The sequence below is a fragment of the Oryzias latipes genome, chromosome 16 (assembly GCF_053564925.1).
Source record: "Oryzias latipes strain Hd-rR chromosome 16, Olatipes_Hd-rR_3.1".
Lineage (NCBI taxonomy): Eukaryota > Metazoa > Chordata > Actinopteri > Beloniformes > Adrianichthyidae > Oryzias > Oryzias latipes.
In genome coordinates, this window is record NC_136252.1 from 6,956,419 (window position 1) to 6,978,474 (window position 22,056).

Consider the following 22,056-nt stretch of genomic DNA (forward strand, 5'->3'; position numbering starts at 1 on the left):
CCCCCCCCCCCCCCCACACACACACACACACACAAATAAGACTGCCAAACGCACAGTCACACTGAATGCTGCTCTCTATTTCATTTTAAGTCTATTTATCTTATTGTATTGCAAATTTTATTCTTTGATTGTCATGTTATTGCTTGCTTCTTTCTTTGCACTGTCATCCTAGTGAGAAACAACCTCTCTCACCTGTGTATTTCTCTGAAAATACTACGTGTGGATTGACAATGAAACAAATCTTGAATCTTTTGAATCTTAATACATTATCTGCTGTTATTTATATAAACGCACATGTTTAGTATAAGGCCCAAAGTAACTGTTCCCAGTGTGAACGGCAGCGCAGCCGTGTGCTGGTGGAGGTGAGCGGAAGCGGAACCGTATGTGTAAAAGTGCTTCAAAAACTGGCAACCCAAGTCGGTCCGCGCGCGTCACACTCCCGGAGGGCTTCCAGGGTCACACACATACCGCCGAGCAGATGGCTACCGGAGCAACATGAGGCGCTGAACAGCCTGCGACTGCCTTGCTGGTTTCTTGGTTTTGATTTTTTTTTTCTTCTTCAAAATGGAGGAAGAGTTTCAAGATATCGATTCATCGGCGGGATGGCAAAACCTTTACAATGTAAGTCGGGCCTCCTGTGTCGACTCGAAGCTAGCTTGTTAAGCTAACCTGATTCTTTCTTTCTATGCGCGTGTCTTTCTCCTTCTGTCACAACCCGAGGGTTTGGACGCGTTCGTCCTCGTGCTCTCGGTGTTTTCTGGCGTTTCTGGCCGCCTTAGTGGGGCTTTGAAGCGGCCACGCGAGCCTAGCAAACTGCCTTAAACTAAGTCTGTGACTGACTTCCGTAGCAGTTGCGCGTGCGAGCTCAGGCTGGATGACGCTCGCGGACGTCAACTGCAGTTTCTCAGAACTCATTAGAACTTTTACAGAAAGCGCGTGCCGTTCAGCGCCAGCTGTGGTGCTGCAAACCGAGCACAGTACCAATTGTTTTATTTTTTATGGTTTTGTGCCCTAGACATTTCTGATGATCTGGTAACTCGGAAGGAAGTGAAACACGTCAGAGATCCTGGACAGATTTTACAGCTGATCGTTCTTCCAGCGCTGAGCAGTTCCAGGAAACTGTTCTGTCAAACCAATAATTCTTCTTACACTAAAATCGACTGTTTTCACGTGGACGCTTGAGTTTTTACTATTGAATTTGATGGGTTTCAATTAGCAAATGTGTTCGAGCTGTTTAAATAAAAGTAATTTTATTGTCTGTTTTTTCATTTACTACTAGAACTGCGTTTCTAGACTATTTTCCACATAATTTAAATAACTCTTGTGCATAGTAGGTGTAACATAAATTCAATTAAATTCAATTCAGTCTTATTTAAATAGCCCAATATTACAACACAGTTGTCTTAACTGGCTTCACTCATTGTACAATACATCAAATCTGTTTTAAAATACAATAGCTGATGAAAGCTGAGCTAAACAGACTAAAATAACTGGGCATCTCTGCCCTTAGACCCCCCCTCCTCCTACAGTACACTCCAATAATGCTTGAGTAACATAAACCATTATTACTCCTACAACTGATTGTTTAAACCAGGGGTCTGCAACTTTTAAGCCTAAAAGACACATTTGGTCCAGTTTTTTACAGACCGCCGCCAAATCCCCCCCAATGTTTAGAAAAATGCACTTTATTTGTGTTTTGTGGCTGTTCATTCATAAAATTTAGCTTTTAGACATCTATAATAATTGATTTATAACAGTTAGGTTTTTTCTTATTTTAACTTTTTTTATTTTTGACAGCATCACATACAAGTTCCTTTCCAAATAAAATACAGCGTGTCAAAATAATGTCCTCCTGCTGCAGCAGATTTACTTGAATTAAAAATCCCCAAAATTCTCATCAGACATGGCATTTTTCATCATTATAACGTTGGTGTGCTGTTATCATTTCACTCTGTCTATTGTCAAATATAAAAATGTCAGCATTGGTGTGGAATCAAAATTTCAATTAAAATAAGTCAACACGTCCAAAACCATGCTTTTCATAGGTGAAGTGGTTACTCTACAGCGTTAGAAATGAGGTAAAAAAAATCTGGCAAGTAATATTTGGTTGTTCTCCCCAATTTTTGGTTGTCCTTCGATGCTAATATTCAATAGCAACGAAACCTACTCAGATGTCAGTACCTACATCTTTATTTATTCTATACATCTTATACCAACTGCCTCTTATGATGGACATTTAAAAAACTCTTTAAATATTAAAAACAAACATTTTACTAAATATTGAAGCATCTGGTTACGCAAAGTATTGCCAAAAACTTGAAATTAATATCTTTATAACTAGTATCTTTACACAGATTTAAATATATTGGTTCTTTTTTTTTCTTTGGTTTTGATAATTGTTGATTAAAGAATAGAAAATACAAAGACTGTTGTTAAAATTTAGAATATCATATCAATCCCATGGAAAAATGTTTTTTTTTTTCCAGCTCATGTCAGTCTGTTCTGTTATGAGTGAAAGTTATAGTGTTTTATGAATGTGTTTTATTATGTATAGTGCACATGTAGAAACAGAACGGATTCGCTAGCATGCACGCACTTCGTTTGTCGGTGGAAAGAATTTGCTGCAATTCAGAGGTTGCCAAAAACTAACACTTGAACCTTGAAAAATAGTCGAAAAATTTCAAAATGTTGAATAAAAGACCAGGTTGTCACACGGACAACCATCAGGTTCATTTTTGGTTGGATAACTGGATAACAGCTTTTTTCGAACGCTGCTCTAAATAGCCCATGGGTGTGAATGGGTGTGTGATTGTGGCCCTGTGACAGACTGGCGAACTGTCCAGGATGTCCCCAGCCTTCACCCAGGACTCTGGTAGCCCTGTAACCCCGAAAGGCACAAACGGATTAGAAAAATGAATGACGTGTGTAAACAATAAATTAAACCTGTTACCACAAAACTTAACTAAAACAAATAAGCTACAACTACAAACCCAATGTTTATTTGAATAATTAGCTTTTCCCCCAAAGCCAAATACCCACAATAGATGGCTAAAGGATGCATAAGGCTCTGGAGCTTCAGGTTCCACACCTGTGGTCTAAACAAATTTGAGCAGCTCTGCCTAATCCAGACTACTGTGTTTTTGAATGATGCACGTCTTTCATTGGTGGTGTTCAAGTTGCTATTTCTACCGGATCCACTTCAGTGAAGCAGATGCGTTTACTCTCCACATCGTACACATCTTTGTTATGGTTAAAGAACTAATGATATCTTCCTTTTTGCAACAGGAGATCCGCAACCTGGCCAGTGAACATCCATACAAAGTGGCCAAACTCCCAGAGAACAAAAATCTGAACCGCTACAGAGATGTCAGCCCTTGTGAGTTGTAGGACCAAGCTGTAAAGATGAAATGTTTGCTGAGTAATGGCATGACTTTAATTGAAGGTGACCTCTGATCCCGGATTCTAGATGATCACAGTCGGGTGACACTTAAAGACTCAGAAAATGACTACATCAATGCAAGTTTAGTCACAGAAGAAGAAGCCCAAAGATCTTACATCCTGTCTCAGGTATGAAGAGTTCTGAATATTTAGGGCTTACTGCTCGCTTTTTCCTGCTTGCATCAAATGCATTGTAATGTTGTTAACGTATGGTTTGTTTTATTTGTTGTTTTTTTGTTTTGACAGGGGCCTTTGTGTTACACTTGTGGCCATTTTTGGCTGATGATTTGGGAGCAACGCTCCAAAGCTGTCATCATGCTCAACAGAGTGATAGAGAAAGGATCTGTGAGTTCACTTCAGCGTCTTGATGCTCATTGGTTTTTCTTGAGTTGCCTCCGCACTAAAATGTTTCAGGAAACCCAAAACATTCTGGATGTTTTGACCTTGGTAGTTTTCACACTATGACCAGATGTTTCAAACAACAACTCATCTTTACACAAAACATTTTAAAAGGCAACAAAAAAATTGGCAGCTCCGTCCCAGTGAAAAGTCATCCACCACGACAGTGATATCTAACAGGGACGTTTATGATCACTTGAATTTGAAGGAGGGATTGGATTTTTAAATCTTTACTTTTTCCTAAAGCAAATTAAACTAAGTGAAGTAATTTTCTAAAAAAGAGAACCTTTTTTTTTTTTTTTTACTATTTGAAATGCAGTTAGTCTTATGCAGGGGAAAAAGGTGAATTCTAAAATGCTACCAGATAGGCCTGCACAATAAATTGCAAATTTATCGTTATCGCGATATCAAGCTGTGCAATATGCATATCGCAAAAGACGGCGAAATTGCAGTAAATGGTTACTTTAAATGTGGTAAAACAATCTTATGGCAGCTTGACGTATTTAACGAATCAAATAAATCCCTTTATGCATTCGACCAATCAGATGGAGCTCTTTTATGTCAGATGTTCGCCTCCTCTGTAGATGATGGGCATTTGGAATGTTATTTAAGTTCTAGTGACTCATTTGTTCATAAATCGCAAGTGACAGTGGCGGGTCTACACTAACTTACTCCCTGGGCGGGTAACCCCCCCCCCCTCGCACACGTACAAATTTGACAACATCCTTTTGTCGCTCTTTATTTAACATTTTACACAAGAGGTATGAATTTTAGAACTCATGCTACAGGGGTGTCAAACTCAGTCGCGCAGGGGGCCTCAATTCAAGACACACTTTAGGTCGAACAAGATAAACATTTATTGAACACACTAAAGCTAAACCTTTAAAACTGGTTGGCCCAAGCACCAGGGCGAGCTGAAGAGTCAGCCGCCCTGGTGCTTGGGCCACGTCAGCTTATGTGTCCGTGCCTCCAGTGCAGAGGGGCGGGGCCGACGCTGTAGATGGAGTGACAGGCCAACCAGGACGACGAGGCAATGACGTCCAACCTAGAAGAAAGGAGATGGGCCGATCGCCCCCCCAGATACCACCGCGTTCAATTAACATAATTAATAACCCAAAACAAGAAGAAAGCTCATCCACCCCAAAAGACTCGGCACGTAACAAGCATAAATATGAATAAAAACTGACAGGAATATTAATCCAGAATAAATCAAGTTAGACCTTAAATAATGTTTGGTATTTTGCTCTCCATAAAAATATCTTCTGTCAAAATTATACAAATATGATCATGATGCAGAAGAAATCAAACAGCCTGAACATTTTAATAATAAGAAACAAATCAAATCATTCCGTTTACTTTGCTCTTTTGTTTATTTTTTTAGCGCTTGACTCCTGGCATCATTTTTATCAAGACGTTCATTTCTTGGTTTGTGATGTCCTGTGTGTGTTTGTGAAATGGATCAGAGGGATCTGACTTTTTTTAAAAAACCTGTTATTGTAAATATAATTTTCAGGTCTTAAAATATTAAATACTAAATCATAGAACTCATCAGTGGGATTACTCCAAAAATTATTTGGAATTTTTCTAATTTTGTGCAACACCAACAGTAAAAATCCTCCAAAAAACCTTAAAACATTCATAAACAAATAATTGTTTCTTTATGATCTCAAAAAGCGCAGCTGTTTTCCTGCCTTACCTACTGTCTTTCTGTTAAATACTGACACCAACTAAACCACAGAAAAGACACGGCATAGAAATATCTACGATAGTTAGTAAATAATGACATTAACATGAGATCAGTGATGCAACGGCACGCAATGATCCAGGTGTTGCGTTGTCAAGGCTGCGCTCCTCGCAGCCTGCACCCACTACCCCTCCCCTTTTCTTTCTCTGAGACAGGAGCGTGTGCAGCTGCAGGGGCGCCATTCGCTGGTTTCAGGCCGTTCCAATGTCTGAAATAATAGAAAACCAATAGTGGCGCAATTTTTCTTTTCTTCCAAGCACGGGGATACCACCCCCCATTGAAATTTGCGCCCAAGGGAATTGCCCGTATTGCCCATGCCTAAAACCGCTACTGGCAAGTTATATCGTCATCGCAATATTGATCATTAAAATCGCAAATTGCAGATTTTCCTCATATCGTGCAGCCCTACTACAGGAGCATGCATATGTAAAATAATGTAAACTAACCACTATAAGTCTAATATTTAATTTAAATGGTCTGTATCATGCTTTTCTTAAGCCTTTCGGAGTAAACTATATCCATATATATGATAATCTATTACATTTAGCACACTAAAGAATGCTCTAGAGTGAGGCAGTCATGTTGTGTCTTAACAGGAAAAGTGTGCCCAGTACTGGCCCACCAAAGAAGAGTCCCAGATGTCGTTCACAGACACCGGCTTTGTTGTGAAACTGCTTTCAGAGGAGGACCAATCCTATTTTACTGTCAGGGTTCTGGAACTGCACAACACAAAGGTGAGCACCAGGTTGAAACAACAGAGCTCTTCTCCAGTCAGAAGTCGTGCTTTGTTAGGGGATTTTCTTTGTTTCTATTTCAAGCAGTGATGAGGGAGACGATAAATTATGTTTGCTTGGCAGAACTCCCTCTGTGTCACTTGAATGGCAGCATAAGCCTCCTGTCTGTGTTTGGTGTGGACTGACGAGTAAACTGAAATGCGGACTCAGCACATTTACGTCTCCCTCCTCCAATATCCCATCCAGTTGTCCCTAAAGACTTTTGTAAAGGCTTGGGGTGCAATGGATCACCGATGATCCGTGATCTCTGGGGATCACTAGCCGCAGTTCGGGAATCCCACCCCCCACGCATTATTACAAACAATTCTCTGTTCACACCCAACGCAATTCGCGCCACAAATTCATATTTGTCGTGTTTGAACATACGTCACAGTTGCTGCATGAGGTGTGTCCAAAAGTGTTTATTTGCCTGATGCTCCTGCCACGTGTGGGAGGAGCTGCAAAGTTTTTCTTGACCTCATTATGGAGAGCACGAATGTTCACAAATCGGTTTTATTTATTTTGACGAGTTCTACAAAAGCATCTGTGAACAGAACACGTCTGTGTTCATGTTTGAATACATGTATATGTATATATTTATATATGTGTATGGATATACAGTCAGGACCATAAATATTTGGACAGAGACGCATTCTTTCTAATTTTGTTTCTGTACATTTCCACAGTGAATTTTAAATAAAACAACTCAGATGGCCTTGAAGTGCAGACTTTTAGCTTTTATTCCATGGGTTAAACAAAAAGATTGCAGAAAAATGTGAAAAACTTAAGCATTTTTTAAACACAATCCCTTCATTTCATGGGCTCGTAAGTAATTGGACAAATGAAATAACTGAAAACAAAATGGTCATTACTAATATTTGGCTGAAAAGCCTTTGTTGGCAATGACAGCCTGAAGTCTTGAACTCATGCACATCACCAGATGTTGGGTTTTCTCCTTCTGAATGCTCTGCCAGGCCTTTACTGCAGTGGCTTTCAGTTGCTGTTTGTTTGTGGCCTTTCTGTCTGAAGTTTAGTCTTCAACAAGTGAAATGCTGCTCAATTGGGTTAAGATCAGGTGACCGACTTGGCCATTCAAGAATATTCCACTTCTTTGCTTTAATAAACTCCTGAGTTGCTTTGGCTGTATGTTTTGGGTCGTTGTCCATCTGTATAATGAAACGCCGCCCAATCAGTTTGGCTGCATTCACCTGGATCTGTGCAGACAGTATGTCTCTGAATACCTCAGGATTCATTGGGCTGCTTCTGTCCTGTGTCACGTCATCAATAAACACTAGTGTCCCAGTGCCACTAGCAGCCTTGCACGCCCAGACCATCACACTGCCTCCACAGTGTTTTACTGATGATGTAGTGTGCTTTGGATCATGAGCTTCTCCACGCCTTCTCCATACTTTTCTCTTGCTATCATTCTGGTAGAGGTTGATTTTGGTTTCATCTGTCCAAAGAATGTTTTTCCAGAACTGTGCTGGCTTTTGGAGATGCTTTTTACCAAAGTCCAATCTAGCCTTCCTATTCTTGAGGCTTTTGGGTGGCTTGCATCTTGCAGTGTATCCTCTGTATCTACTTTTACTGTAGCAATTTCTGGCATGTTTTTTTTGTCTTCTCAGCTTAATGATGGCTCCTTTCACCTGCATGGAAAGCTCCTTTGACCGCATGTTGTCTGTTCACAGCGAAATCTTCCAAATGCAAGCACGAGTCCTCTAATCAACTCCATATATGAGATGCTTTTTAAGTTTTGTTTTTTATGAAGTTCTATAAAATTAATAAATGTTACAAGTTGAAGGATTTTGAAGAAAATCAGAAATGTTATTTGTAAAGTTTGAAGCAGGCTTATGCTAGACAACTTCAAAGACCCTTCATACGAAAGACCCATGTTTGTTGTAATGTGTGCGTGCGTGCGTGCATGTGTGCATGTGTAAGGGCCAGTCTGTGTGAGAACTGATTTAGTAGATTTCAATTTTTCTTTCCAAATCAACATTATATTGCAACATTGTCAATACGTTTCTTCAGTCATGCCTGTTTTTTCCTTTTTTTTCCTGTAGACTATGGAGCGGAGAGAAATCTATCACTTTCACTACACCACATGGCCTGACTTTGGGGTGCCCGAATCTCCCGCCTCTTTCCTCAACTTCCTGTTTAAAGTGCGGGAATCGGGCTCTCTGAGCACGGATCATGGGCCCCCAGTGGTGCACTGTAGCGCAGGAATCGGACGCTCCGGGACGTTCGCCTTGGTGGATACCTGCCTTGTCCTGGTAAGAAAAAAAAAAAGAGGGACACTTGGCTAACTAAAATTTGAGTTTAAGGCTACGTCCACACTGCAGGCTGAAACGACCCAATTCAGGCCACTTGGACATGTGGTCCTGAATCCAAGGGTATGTGGTCCTGAATCCAAAACGTATCCGATCTTTTGAAATGCCACTGCCGTCTGAACAGCCAGGTCATATGAATCCGACCCGTACGTCACCATCTGTGTTTACATGGACAAAAGTAATCGGAAAGAACGCCTGATCGGAAGGAAAATGTGTCATGTAAACACGCCGTTCAGAAGACTCTGCCCCGATCAGACTCGTCCGGATCAAAATTTGTTTCCAATCGAGATAGGTGGGTTATGCCGATTGTTGATCCGATCGTTGTTCATGTAACTGTTCATTCCGATCGTGTGTCACTACTGCTCTGGTTTACCGTCATGCATAGACGGTGTTTCGCTCCAGAGAAAGCTTTGGAGCTCAAACAGGACCGACCAACTGCTCTGCAGACGCCTGGTGCTAAGCGCCGCTCCGGCCTCGCCCCGCCCTCGCCCCGCCCTCGCCCCGCTGGTTCTTCACCTATCCCCTCTCTTACACCCCTCACGAGGGGGGTGCGGGAGAGAAGCGCTTTGTGCCCCGAGATGTCTGGACGCTGCACGGTCTGGACTCGGGTGCCGGTGGACCAAGCGAACTGTGTCTCTGAGCAGAGCAGCCGGATTAATAACCGTGTTTGAGGAGAAGGGAGGACGCTTTGTTACGTGTGCCTTTTGTTGTTTTGTTGTGGACTCTTATCACAACCGGGCGGTTTTTGAAAAAATTTCCAGCAAAATGGCCGAGCATGGTGTTCAACCTCTCCCGCGATGTTTTTTTTTCCCTTTCCGACCGTGGTCACAAGCGCGGAGGAGACCTTCTCCAGGGCCGAAGGCGGATCCTCCTTCAGGGTTCACTTCCCTGCTCGGACGGGTTAATAAAGAGTTGATAGCATTTATTCTGGGGGAAGCCTTCTTTTATAATTGTTCTCCTTCCTCCGTAACACACAACATGAATGCGCACCCCCACTGCCCCTCAGGGAGGAGAGAGTGCGTGCAGTAGGGTTGTGCCGATGGACGATATCTTCGTCCATCGTGATGGGTGACTGACATCCCGATGGAGAGACCACCATCGTGATGCCACGCCCCCGCCACGTTGCGAGTCGACGCCATAAGCCGCGGTTACATGTACAAAATATCTTGATGGGATCAATGGTCGGATTAGAATCCAACCGTGTAGATGGGCCCAGAAAAATGTTTTCAGAATATAAAAACGTTCACTAAGGTCACACTTTCCGTCGGAATAAATCATTCGCACATGCGCAGTAGGGTTTGAAAACCGGAAGGATATAAACTCCGCCGAGCGGCTTTTTTTTTCAAACTTTATTGAATGTAACAATTCAATACAAAACAATGTTAAACAGCGCCGAGCGGCTATATACATTGACATGTCAGCTCTGTAAAATACGAGATGATCTTCTAAACGTGCTTTTAATAATGTTACGGTTATTATGAAACACCTGTTCGCTCATCATTTGAATTTTAATCCGTGTGGTCAGTGCTTTTTCTGAACGTAGCCAGGATTAGCAGTATGCTAACACGGGCTAACAACATTAGCTTTGGGTGGCACTGCATGCTGTGAATAACATCAGCCTTTATTTAGTCGGGACACGACTGGAAACACAAATCCACGTCATTGTTTGAATGTTTTCTAAGGACTGAGCGACATTTCTGCTTTGAAGCTCAAACCGCTGTGTCTGCTGACGATCCGAGCTGTGCTCAGCTCAGACACACACTTAGACCCGGTTCTGATTTTGGTTGCTTGTACCCCTTGAGCTGCGGGACGGATCGCAGTCTTAAATCTCCCACATATACCGCTCATGTACCCCCCCCCCCTCCCATCAAACACAAAGCTGTAAATCCGCGCTCCGCCGGTCCACTTCGCTAGTTAAGTGCGGGAGCAGACTACACTTCTTTTCTATTTTGTTTGTTACTTTTTTGTTAAAGTCACTTCCCTCAGTTTATACTGGATCATCGCGGATTAGTCATTAGCTGGGAAATAAAATGAAAAAAGCAAAATAACGAATAGCAGTTATATAAGAACGAAAAATGTAAAAATAAAGTTTTTATTTGTCCTCTTCTGCTACATTGCTATATTCTTCCTTTCTTTCACTTTTAATTGAAACCAGTTGATCGATAATTAAAAGACTAAAAATATTAAATTGTGTTATAATCTTAAGTACTTCCTCCAAACATAAAGTCTTCTTGGATTGATGGATTGTTAGACGTTGAAAGACCATATATGGGACCCCCAATGAGAATTTGAAACTCAAATTTTCAAAGAAGAGTCCTGCGTATTATGGATTGATAACAAAGGTCTGATCAGGATTGAATACGTATGCACATTTGACAAACTGAACACATTCTGTGCAGGAGACACAGCATAGAGGAGATCGATTGACAATGATCTACAGCCAGTCAATATCCAGAACACAATACAGTGTAAAAACACACAAAAAAACATTTTACTCCAGCGCTACAGGTTCGTTTTTCTTATGCGAGTTTTGAAAGAAATCTGACGCCACACTGACGGAGCAGGATGTTCTTTCAGGCTTTGACCAGCTCAATTGCTGTCATGCAACATTGACCGTAAAGGGAGGTCCCACGCAGATCGCCTCCTCAGAAACGATTATGGATGTCCTTGTTTGGAACTAGTTCAGAGCACTGAAAGGATCAGCAGCTGCTGCGATTTTGACCTGAGATGACTTTTAATTTTAGAAAGCTTGACTTATGTTCATACTACTGAAACACTTTATCACTGTATTGAGACTTGGCTGTGCTGATGTCTTTCTTTATTTATCCAAATTGGTTGATGCTTTACCCTTAAACATCTCAACATAGGAAATTATTCTGGTTTGGTGGGGGGTGTTTTATTGGTATTTAATCTGTACTCATTTGTGCTGTGTGACCCAGGCTGCTGCTCTGAAAGATGTTCATACATACAAGTGAACCTTACAGCTGTGCAATGGCATTCTTTGAGCAAAGGTGGTGCTTTCACTGTGTTTTGTTGTTTGATTGTTTTTACTACACAGTTTGTTAAACTGGGATTTGAACATGGCTCTTTCATTTGCTACCAAATCTTTGTTAGAGAATAAAGAACATCAGACATTAGTCTCCTCCTGCCAGGCCTTTGTGTATCAAAGCTTCAGGAAGCATATTGGTGCTAGTGGTAACATTAAGGCCCGTACACACTGGGACGAATTTCGTGCGCGATTTTCACCGACGTTTAACGCCTCGTGACTAAACAAAGGGCACCAATGAGAGTGTGCACACAGACGCAAAAAAACGCCACGCGTCAAAGCGTCAAAGAAAAACGCCTCGGGTTCGTTTTTTTTTTTTTTTTTTTGGACGTGTCGCGTCGAAATCTATTCGACCAATGAGAATGGCGCTTTTGCACACGTGTCTGGAGCCTCTGAAGTTACAGTAAAACACAACTTGGGGGCGCCCGAATACAAAACTGCCTTGCTGAGCACACATACCAGTGAAGAAGATAGACGCCGAGTTGCATCTACACAGCCGCGAAGAAATAATGACGGACATTCTAAAATATCCCCGAACCAAGCACCAGTTGGAGCTACTGGTGCTTGAAATATTCATGCTTTCTTTGTATTATTCTGACAAGCGCGTAAATACTTGCTCTCTTCTTCTGAGTGAAAAGCGACTTTAAGAAGCGTAAAGTTGCGCAGCGCCACCTTTTGTACAGGAGTATTTCTGTTTTACATAAAGCGCCATCTAATGTCAGGGAATGAAATTCCATGTTCACTCGGCTCATCGTCAGCGAAAATCGCCTGGGTGTGAACACAAAAAACGTGGCGAATAACGCCTGGCGAATATTCGTCCCGGTGTGTACGGGCCTTTAGATTCGAACGGCATCCGCTGTATGCAGTTTCTGTGCTAGTCCATTGTGGTGAAGAGAGAGCTGAGCCAGAAACCAAAGCTCTACATTTACAGATCAAGCTTTGTTCTAATACTCACCTAAGGTCATAAGCTTTGGGTCATGACTTAAAGCATGAGGTCTTGAATACAAGTGGCTCAAATGAGCTTCCTCCAAAGGGTGGCTGGGCGCTCCCTTGAGATGGGATGAGAAGCTCAATCATCCACACAGAGTGAAGCCTGGGCCTGGTGGCGGCAGGTGAAGCCTGGGCCTGGTGGCGGCAGGTGAAGCCTGGGCCTGGTGGCGGCAGGTGAAGCCTGGGCCTGGTGGCGGCAGGTGAAGCCTGGGCCTGGTGGCGGCAGGTGAAGCCTGGGCCTGGTGGCGGCAGGTGAAGCCTGGGCCTGGTGGCGGCAGGTGAAGCCTGGGCCTGGTGGCGGCAGGTGAAGCCTGGGCCTGGTGGCGGCAGGTGAAGCCTGGGCCTGGTGGCGGCAGGTGAAGCCTGGGCCTGGTGGCGGCAGGTGAAGCCTGGGCCTAGTGGCAGTGGCTGTTTATCTGAGGTCTTCGAAAAACTGGTTAACAAACAACTAATTCCTTTTTTCTAACTCACAATATTATGACCTCCATACAGTCCGATTTCTGAAGTGGTCTAAGTTGTATTTCAGCAACTTTGGAAGGGCTGAAGGGCGTCATCTGTGCCATTGATAGGGAGTGTTGTGTGACTGTGTTTGTTGACGTGGCTAAAGCCTTTGATTCTGTCGACCACTCAGTGTTGCTTAACCGGCTCCATCGTATTGAAGTTACATCACTGATCGTGGACAATTTGTGCTTAAGCCTGGCTACCAATCTTCTGCACTCCCAGCAACCACGGGGGGGTCCGTCAGGGCTCCAACTTTGTTTACCATCTATATAAATGAAAGCATAATTTGGTAAAAATGACAGTCCTACTTTTCTTGGAAAATAGTGACATTATCTACAGATCAGATTCAAAATCTGTCCTTCATAAATTGTATCACACTTGTATTTGTTTTGTCTCTGCTGCTCCCTTTAATACCCATCACTGGGATTTATACGAGTTTGTCAAATGGTTTTTGCTCCACTCTTGCAGGCGGTTTGTTCCTATTGTTTCATTTACAAGACTGATTGGCAAAACTCCATATAACCTTAGTTCCCTCCTTAACATCTACCAGTACTCATAGTTTGCGTTCTAGGGATTTTCTCACTATGGTTGTACCCAGAGTTCCTTCCACCCTGGGCTGCTCCTCCTTCTTTTTTTCTGCCCGCATGACTGGAATCAGTTGCAGAAAACCTAGAAGTTGCATACCTTGGTCTGCTTAGCTGACATCTTTAATAGATGTGGTTTGTGATGAATCCAGATGTGTTTAAATGTTTTTATTGGTCTCATCTTTTTTGTAAGCATCAACTTTGTGCCTCCTTTAGACTTTTTATTGTAAATACTGATGTGGAATTATGTCCTGTTTTATTTGTATGGAACTTGTATTGCATTGTCATTCTGTTGTATTGTGGCTGCAAACTCAGGTCGTTGTTGTAAATGAGAAATTGTTCTCAGTGACCTACCTGGAAAAATAAAGTTTTAACTAAGTAACACATTGATCTGATTTGCAGATGGACAAGAGGAAAAACCCGTCTTCAGTGGACATTCAGAAGGTGCTACTAGACATGAGGAAATATCGCATGGGTCTGATCCAGACTGCCGACCAGCTCCGCTTCTCCTACATGGCTGTTATTGAGGGAGCCAAGCTCATTCTGAAGGATGACTGTACATCACAGGTGAGCTGGAAAAACAGCGTAAGCTGTTTAGTTAGTGGTAAACCTGAGTGACGTGCTGGAAGGACGCTAAGGGCCTTCTCACAGCATTTGGGATGCGCCAGAGTTCATGTGGCTCTTTTGTCAGCTGCTGCCTTCCCCAGACACTGGCAGCTGGCCCCTGCAGAGGTGTTCCATAGCACCGCCCCCTGGTCTTGAGAATGGGACAGTACTGTTGTCAGTAGGCCCTGAATTGTAAGAGACACAAATATAATTAGGGTTGCACGATATAATCGGTTACCGATAATTATAGTGGACAGTGTGACGTCTTGCCGATAATTACAATGAGAAAAAAAAATAAAGCTAAAATGGACCGATAACTAAAAACTTTAACTGCCGTCGCTTTCTCACCACTCTGCATTTGCTTGTCAGCACGGGTACGTACAACTTGTCTGTTCACCACGCCCATCCTGCAAGCTTCTGTAGCGTTTAACCCGCGAAATTGACGTCACGTCTCAGCGCCTGCACCAGGGAGCTCTGTCTGCGACATGGCGCAGCACTCAGCCGTGTGGGCTAGTTTTACCGTGTCTGAGACCAACGACTCACTCGCGGTTTCCAAAATCTGTTCGACAGAAGTGTCACAAAGAGGGAAAAAAGGTCAAGCTTTAACACCACAAATCTCACAAGCTCTTTAAAAATTCACCACCGCCACGTGTGGAAAGAATATGAAGCTGCCGTCTTTGGTAGCGCTATAGCGCTCATTCTGGGGCTGACTGCGGGGCTGACATGGAAATAGCTGTCAGCGCCCTGCACTAGCATTGATAGAGATAACCTGTCAGAAAGCAGAGAAGCTACTTGGTGTCAGGAAAAATGTCCCATTGATCCAAACCAGTTAAAAACAGTTTAAAACATAAACAAAATGTAATTGTGGTGGTTTATTTCTTTTTGTCATTCTGGTTTGTAAAATGCTTGAATGCCTATGTTTCTGAAAAGTTTATTTCTATGAGCAACCATTTATTCTGCACATCAGGTAAAAACTTTATTATTTTGCACTTAAGTTTCAAACAAAGCAATACCGCAATTTCCGGACTATAAGCCGCTACTTTTGTCCTGCGCTTACAGTCCTGCGGCTTATTCAGTGACTCTGCTTATTTACGGATTTATTTGGCGGCCGCCATGAACGTATTTTCAGTTTCAGAGCATGGGTTGAATGCTCACTCAACTCCAAGCAACAAGTCATTTATGTTTGGACGCAACTTTAAGCAGCCAAACAGCATGGAGTTGACTTCAGGTCTTAGACACTTCAGTCATGGATCAACAAAAAGAAACACGCATGCCCAGCCCTATCCCAGAATCCTTTGGTGCTATTAGACCCAACGTGCACGTGATCGCCACTACAGTATGACACAGCTTTCAAGTTAAAAGCAATCGTTAAAAGCAGCGTGAAAAAATCCACCATCACCAACGGCTTTGGCTGACGGAAAAGCTGCAATCTGCAGCTTGGCTGCACGTAAATATGTGGGAATAACATCAGCCTTTATTTTGTCGGGACACGACTGGAAACACAAATTGACGTGATCGTTTTAACGGTTTCTAAGTACTGAGCGGAATTTTACTTTGAAAAGCTCACACCGCCCACAGCCCCCGTGTGAGCTGGAGAGATGTCCTCCTGCTGCTCGTTCACATAGAGCTGCAGGACCGATGGCAGTCTGAAGGGTCCCACACGTAACGACACATCCTCCCCTCATCCACAAAACGTACAGTATTAAGTCCGATTGCTCCGCACAGACACGATTCGCTCCGTCCACCTGCGCAATGGGGACGAAGCGCTCCTCCCTGGAGCCGCCCTGGCCAGGGGTGTCGGAGAAGATGGGAGAGAGCATAGGGGTCCGCGGAGCAACAGTGTTTGTTGTGGAAGGAAACTTCTGACGCACGCGCCGCGCTGAGGCGCGCGCTTTTCAGTCGCCGCTGCTTTATTTTACTGGTGTGTTTTTTTTTAACCAGCCCTTGTACTTCCATAATGCTGCCGCGACACAAGCGGAAGGAGAGCTGTTCCCATACGCCCCTCCATCCACCGCTGCTCCTTGCTCATTCTTAAACACGTACAATAGTGTGGCGACACCGGGCGTTGGCCCCGCCTTTAGCCCCTAAGACTCATGGGAAATGGGGAATCGCGGATGTAAATTTCCTCATCATAACTGAGGGATGTAATGTTGATTATATGGTTACTGTTTGTAATTTTATGTATGATACCTCAATTGTCAATAAGTAAAAAAAACAACAAAAAAAAAACAACTGAGGAACTTGTGAACAGAAGTGACATCCATGCTGTTTGGCAGATGCTGGCGTATTCAAGTTCATGAGCTGACGCAAGGCAGACTCCTCCCACATTTGCACCCAATCTGGGAGTCGGGACGTTCTTTGTCAGGCTGACGATGTTGCATAATGTATGCGGCTTGTACACTGACGCGGCTTATATATGTAAGAAGCAAGCTTAATACGTGAAAATGAATGGGTGCGGCTTGTAATCGGGTGCGCTCTATAATCCGGAAATTACGGTAATTTTTGCACTCCAGATTAAAGTGTTTGTACAATCTGCTGTTCAATTTATTTGCAGGTAAAATTAATTTTAAGCTAAATTAACCAGATTTTTCACTTTTATGGAAAGCACTTTTATGGAAAGCAAGAATCATAAAATTATGATATTTATTCATCAAAGACTTAGAGGGCCATGACAAACTGTTTTTTAAAGACTCTAAAGTAGAAAATCGGCTTAATTAAGGCTGACCTGTCAGTTTGTTAAACTGGTTTGAAGTTCAAATTTGTTTCATTGGAATTCCACCAAGAAAACAAATGCTTTTTTCCAGAAGGAGAGGCTGGAATTTGCTCAAGTCTAGAATCCTAGGAAAGACTGTGACTAACTAAAACCTCAGTTCCAATCAGATCAAGCAAACGGTCAAATGTCAACCCGCAGAGAAAACCGAGAATGGGTCCAGTTCATGGTTCCACAGTCACTCAGCTAGCTCTAAGTGGTTCCATTTTTTGTTTAAGACCCACTGTGCAGACTTTGCCAGCTAGTTCAGTTGGAAAGCCATACATTCAGGTTAGAGATCAGTATCAAGACCTGTACAAAGTTCCAGCATCATAAATGCAGTAAGTGGGCAGGGCCTGTTCATGCATGCGATGGGAGGCAGCAGCAAACGTCTTGACTTTGTCGTGCCTTAAAGTTGAAGTCTCATTATCTGTCACACGCCTCTCTGCATTTGAGTGGGGTGAGCTGCAGACACAGTCGCGCTCGGGAACCATTTGGTGGCTTAACCCCCCAATCCAACCCCTTAATGCTGAGTGTCGAGCAGGGAGGCCATTTTTAGAGTCTTTGGTATGACCCGGCCTGGATTTGAACTCACGACCCTGCAAATCGCTCCACCACAAAGCCAATGAGCTGGTTAAGAACACGTGCATGTCAGTAACTGCCAATAAAGGCATGCCAGTGTGAGGATGGTCACGGTGAAGATGATCAGCAGCCGATTTGGTTTCAGTTGCTTTGATTTGAACTGCTTTTGTTTTTGGTTCCATTGCCCCTCACAGGAATCCATGCTCAAAAACTTTTTGAAAAAAGAGCTGAAGCCAGAGCTGGCCCCTCCACCACCTCCTCCACGACCTAACCTCAACGACAACAGACCCAATGGACCATGTCTGGGCTCACTGACAGACACAGGAGACCGTTTTTCAACAAGCAAGTCTGAAGGCCAAGATCACCATCCAGCAGATGGGGATGTGCTGTAAGTAGCTCCAGTCTTTTGCAGTGCAGGGATCAGGAAACGTGGCTTTCTTCAGTGCATCTCTCAGCTTTTCAGTCAAAAGGATGGACTTTAGAGTTCAAACAAAGGCTTGCCAGACTATTTGAATCTCAAGTGTAGTTCATTTTACTGCCCTTCCATAATTTCCTTCCCTGTGAAAGGATTAAACCAGGTTTAAGATCAGAGCAAAGCTGGGAATCAAAAAGGATGAAGGACATTATGACTTATGCACACAAACCCCCCCTAACCTGATGAAATGTTTGTTTTAGTGATGAAGAACCATGATTGTAAATGGCTTCTCTTTAATCAGATCTTTGTCCTGACTCGCCACTACGGTGGCCCTGAAGTGCAAATCACATCCACAAACACTGAAACATTTTAAAGATCACAATGACAATTAAAAAAGCAAAACAAATCATAAAAAACATTGTATTTTAAAAATCCAACCAAAATTCCACAAAAATGAAACGAAATGAAAAGGAAACGTTTCAGAAATCAAAAATGAAATGTTAAGAAGCAGAAACAAAATAAGTATTGGAGAACACCACTGACTGGATGATGACGTTTGTTGCAGCTTTTCAACAGAAAGTTATTTTGCATGACAAAATCGTCCTACACAACATATTGTCATGCAAAGGAAGATATTTCTTTACTTTCTGACCACAGCCACTGCAAAAGTTGTGACTGATCAACTCTTTACCACACTTCAGCTAAAACGTCCTCCTGCTTCCCCTCTTCAAACCTCCTCATCCAGTGGTCGGTGTCCCTTTGTACCTATTTTTTCCAGTTTCTTTATTTTTTAAATATTTTTTAACATTTCCTTTGAAATTGCTTTTGTTTTCAAATTATTTTTGGTTTCTGGATTTTTTTGTTTTCTAAAATGTTACATGTTTCTTTTTTTTCTTTTTAAATTTTGATCCTTTTGCATTGAGTGATTTGTCGATGTGATTTGATCTTCAAGGCCACCGTACTTTATCCCTCTGAAACCAGCAATTGCCTGTACACTTAAATATTCAATGTAAGACATTTTCTAGTCATTAGAAAATATCCTGGAGGCTTTGGTTTGAAACTTTATTTTGCTCTTATTAACAGGCAGACTTGTAGCACAGTCACATGATTCTGATGGGGGCATCCAGCAGGGCAGAGATGAGGGTTGTTCTTTCAAGGAACTGTTTTTATTTTCTTTCACATTAGTTGGTAATTCTAATTATTTAAAGAAAACCTTAAGCAATCAACCTCACACATTTTCAGTAGTCAAGCTATCATTTTGCTGTTTAAAGCATGACCAGCACCAGACGCCACAACACAACACAGCCTGTGTGTGCGTCTTTATGCTTTGGGGTGAATGAACATCATCCCTTAGCCCCCCCCTGTGAGGTTGAGGTTTTAACTGTGTCTATCATTTCAGTTTGAGGAAGCGACATCGAGAGGAGAGGATCGCAAGCACGGCCCAGAAGGTCCAGCAGATAAAACAGAGACTGACCGACTCAGAGAAGAAACAAGAGAAGTGGCAGTCCTGGAAACCAGTGCTGCTCAATGTTGGTGTGGGCGCAGCGGTGGTCGCTGGACTGCTGTGTTTTCTGTACTTTCAGTGAAATGATCTGGATCAGCTAAAACTGACTTTTCCTTTGCACCAGTACCTGGGATTAGGTACTATTCCTATGTAGATGTAGATGGCATTATGAGCAGAACTGAGGGTATTTATTTCTTCAGGTCAAAATGCAGAAGCACTAGATCAAATGTGTGCGTGCGTGTGTGTGTGTGTGTGTATGTGTGTGCACGTGCAAGATCTCAGCAAAAATGATGACCTCTCAGGATCCTGGTGCCAGCATGTTGGTTTTCCTCCCTTCCCTGTTGACAAATGTACTGTATCATAACAAAATGTCTTTCTGGGAATTTACTAGAGATGCAGTACAAAACAGAACCAAATCTGAAAGGATTGTTTTTGCATTTTTTGTTTGAAATCCTCAAATGTGCATGGATCTTCTGTGGACGTTTGACATTTTCATTTCCAAATGATCTGTGCTGGCCGTCCATCCTATTAAAAATGTCAGGTCAACGCCTGTGCCAAGAGGTCGACTTTGGGATTATTGTTTATTTTTAAAGTTTTGTTGTTTTTTTTTAGACATTTATACATTTACAGGTTTCCTGAGCACCATCTGTTCTTCCATGTACATTTTGCAGGGCAACTCAATACGGCCAGATTGATTCTTTTGTGAGTAGTTACTCCTCTGGAACTGTCCTGCCAAACTTTTCCTGAATGCTATCTTTAACTTTATGAGCAACTTCTGTCTTTATTGTTTTTATATGACTATTGGTTGTTGTGTACAGTATACAAGCTGCCAGGCCCCTTTTCATTTTTTACCCACTGGATGGGTTTGTCTAAGTTCAATACCCCCTCCAATGTTTATTCTGTTGTTGAGAAAAACCAAAGCTGACAGTTTTTTAAAGGTAACAAACTATTCAGTGATAAAGCCTTGTACTCTTATCACGTGGAATGTATTATCTCTTGAATCTCTGATACAACTCGCAACCATGTTACAAAATAGTAGTCATATTATTTTTTAGTTTGTGTGTGTGAGACTCTTTAGTACCATGAACTTGTTTTTCATATAACAGAGACTTGGCTAAAGCCATAATAGTTTAATGTAGAAGTTGGAACAAAGCACCTTGGATTAAATGCAACCTTACAGAAGGAAGTGATTGTGTCTTTGTTTGCAGCATTCCAATGCCTTCACAGCAGTTCTGATGATCACCTGCATTTTCACTGGTCTCAAGTCAAATTCATACGAATTCTGGACCATTCCTCCAAAAGCTCATTGGTGAGGTCACACACTGATGTTGGTGGAGAAGGCCTGGCTCTCAGTCTCCTCCCCAAAGGTTTTCTATGGGGTTCAGGTCAGGACTCTGTGCAGGACAGTCAAGTTCATCCACATCCATGTCTTTATGGACCTGGCTTTGTGCTCTGGTGCACAGTCATGTTTGAAGAGGAAGGGACCCACTTCAAACCCACTTCCATGCTTCCAACTGGGTTGGAAGCATGGAATTGTCCAAAAGGTTTTGGTATCCTGAAGCATTCAGAGTTCATTTCACTGGAACTAAAGGAACAAGTCCTGAAAAACAAGCCCACACCATAATTCCTCCACCAAATTTCACACTCTGCCCAATGCAGTCCGAAATGTACCGTTGTCCTGGCAACCTCCAAACCCAGACTCGTCCATCAGATTTCCAGATGGAAAAGCGGGATTCATGACTCCGGAGAAGGCGTCTCCACTGCTCTAGAGTTCAGTGGCGGCGTGCTTTACACCTCTGCATCCGACGCTTTGCATTGCACTTGGTGATGTGTGGCTTGGATGCAGCTGCCCAGCCATGGAAACCCATTCCATGAAGCTCTCTTAGTGATTTACTTGGGCTGATCTGAAGGTCACATGAAGTTTGGAGCTCTCCAGCAATTGACTGCAGAAAGTCGGCAACCTCTATGCGCTTCAGCATCTACTGACACCTCTCCGTCACTTACGTGGTCTACCACTTTGTGGCTGAGTTGCTGTTGTTCCCAAACTTTTTCATTTTGTTATGATAGAGCTGACAGTTGACTGTGGAGTATTTAGGAGTGAGGAGATTTCACCAATGGATTTATTGCAGAGGTGGCGTCCTATGACAGTTCCACGCTGGAATTCACTGAGCTGCGGAGAGAGGACCATTCTTTCAGAAATGTTTGCATAAACAGTCTGAAAGTCTGAGTGCTTGATTTTATACAGCCCAGTGATTAGGACACCTGATTCTCATCATTTGGTACATTTGGTAATACAGTGTATTTGTTTAGCCTGTACTGAGCCCTGAATTTATTTAGTCACACCATACTCTTCACTGGTTTACATGAAATGTAAGACATGAGCAAATTCCAGTTAACA

General features: G+C 42.7%; 1 protein-coding gene across 2 annotated transcripts; it reads left to right on the forward strand.

Annotated features, from left to right (window-relative positions):
* Positions 1-377: 377 nt before the first annotated feature.
* Positions 378-20,844, forward strand: ptpn2a (protein tyrosine phosphatase non-receptor type 2a). Of its 2 annotated transcripts, XM_004077607.4 has the most exons (9): positions 378-621; positions 3,286-3,376; positions 3,467-3,567; positions 3,685-3,783; positions 6,178-6,315; positions 8,415-8,624; positions 14,205-14,369; positions 17,934-18,127; positions 19,554-20,844. In XM_004077607.4, exons 1-9 carry the CDS (start codon positions 565-567, stop codon positions 19,738-19,740), a joined length of 1,242 nt encoding a protein of 413 aa, XP_004077655.1. In that variant the 5' UTR covers positions 378-564; the 3' UTR covers positions 19,741-20,844. The 2 variants fall into 2 exon arrangements, with proteins under 2 accessions (XP_004077655.1, XP_078789951.1); XM_078933825.1 differs by lacking the exon at positions 8,415-8,624 and having other exon boundaries at positions 383-621.
* Positions 20,845-22,056: the final 1,212 nt, after the last annotated feature.

What these genes read in the sequence shown, in the direction of transcription:
- ptpn2a (XM_004077607.4), top strand. Translation starts at nt 565, where the DNA reads ATGGAGGAAGAGTTTCAAGATATCGATTCATCGGCGGGATGGCAAAAC. An exon ending in GATGGCAAAACCTTTACAAT is followed by an intron (nt 622 to 3,285) that starts GTAAGTCGGGCC and finishes TTTTTGCAACAG; the next exon opens with GAGATCCGCAACCTGGCCAG. An exon ending in GATCTTACATCCTGTCTCAG is followed by an intron (nt 3,568 to 3,684) that starts GTATGAAGAGTT and finishes TTGTTTTGACAG; the next exon opens with GGGCCTTTGTGTTACACTTG.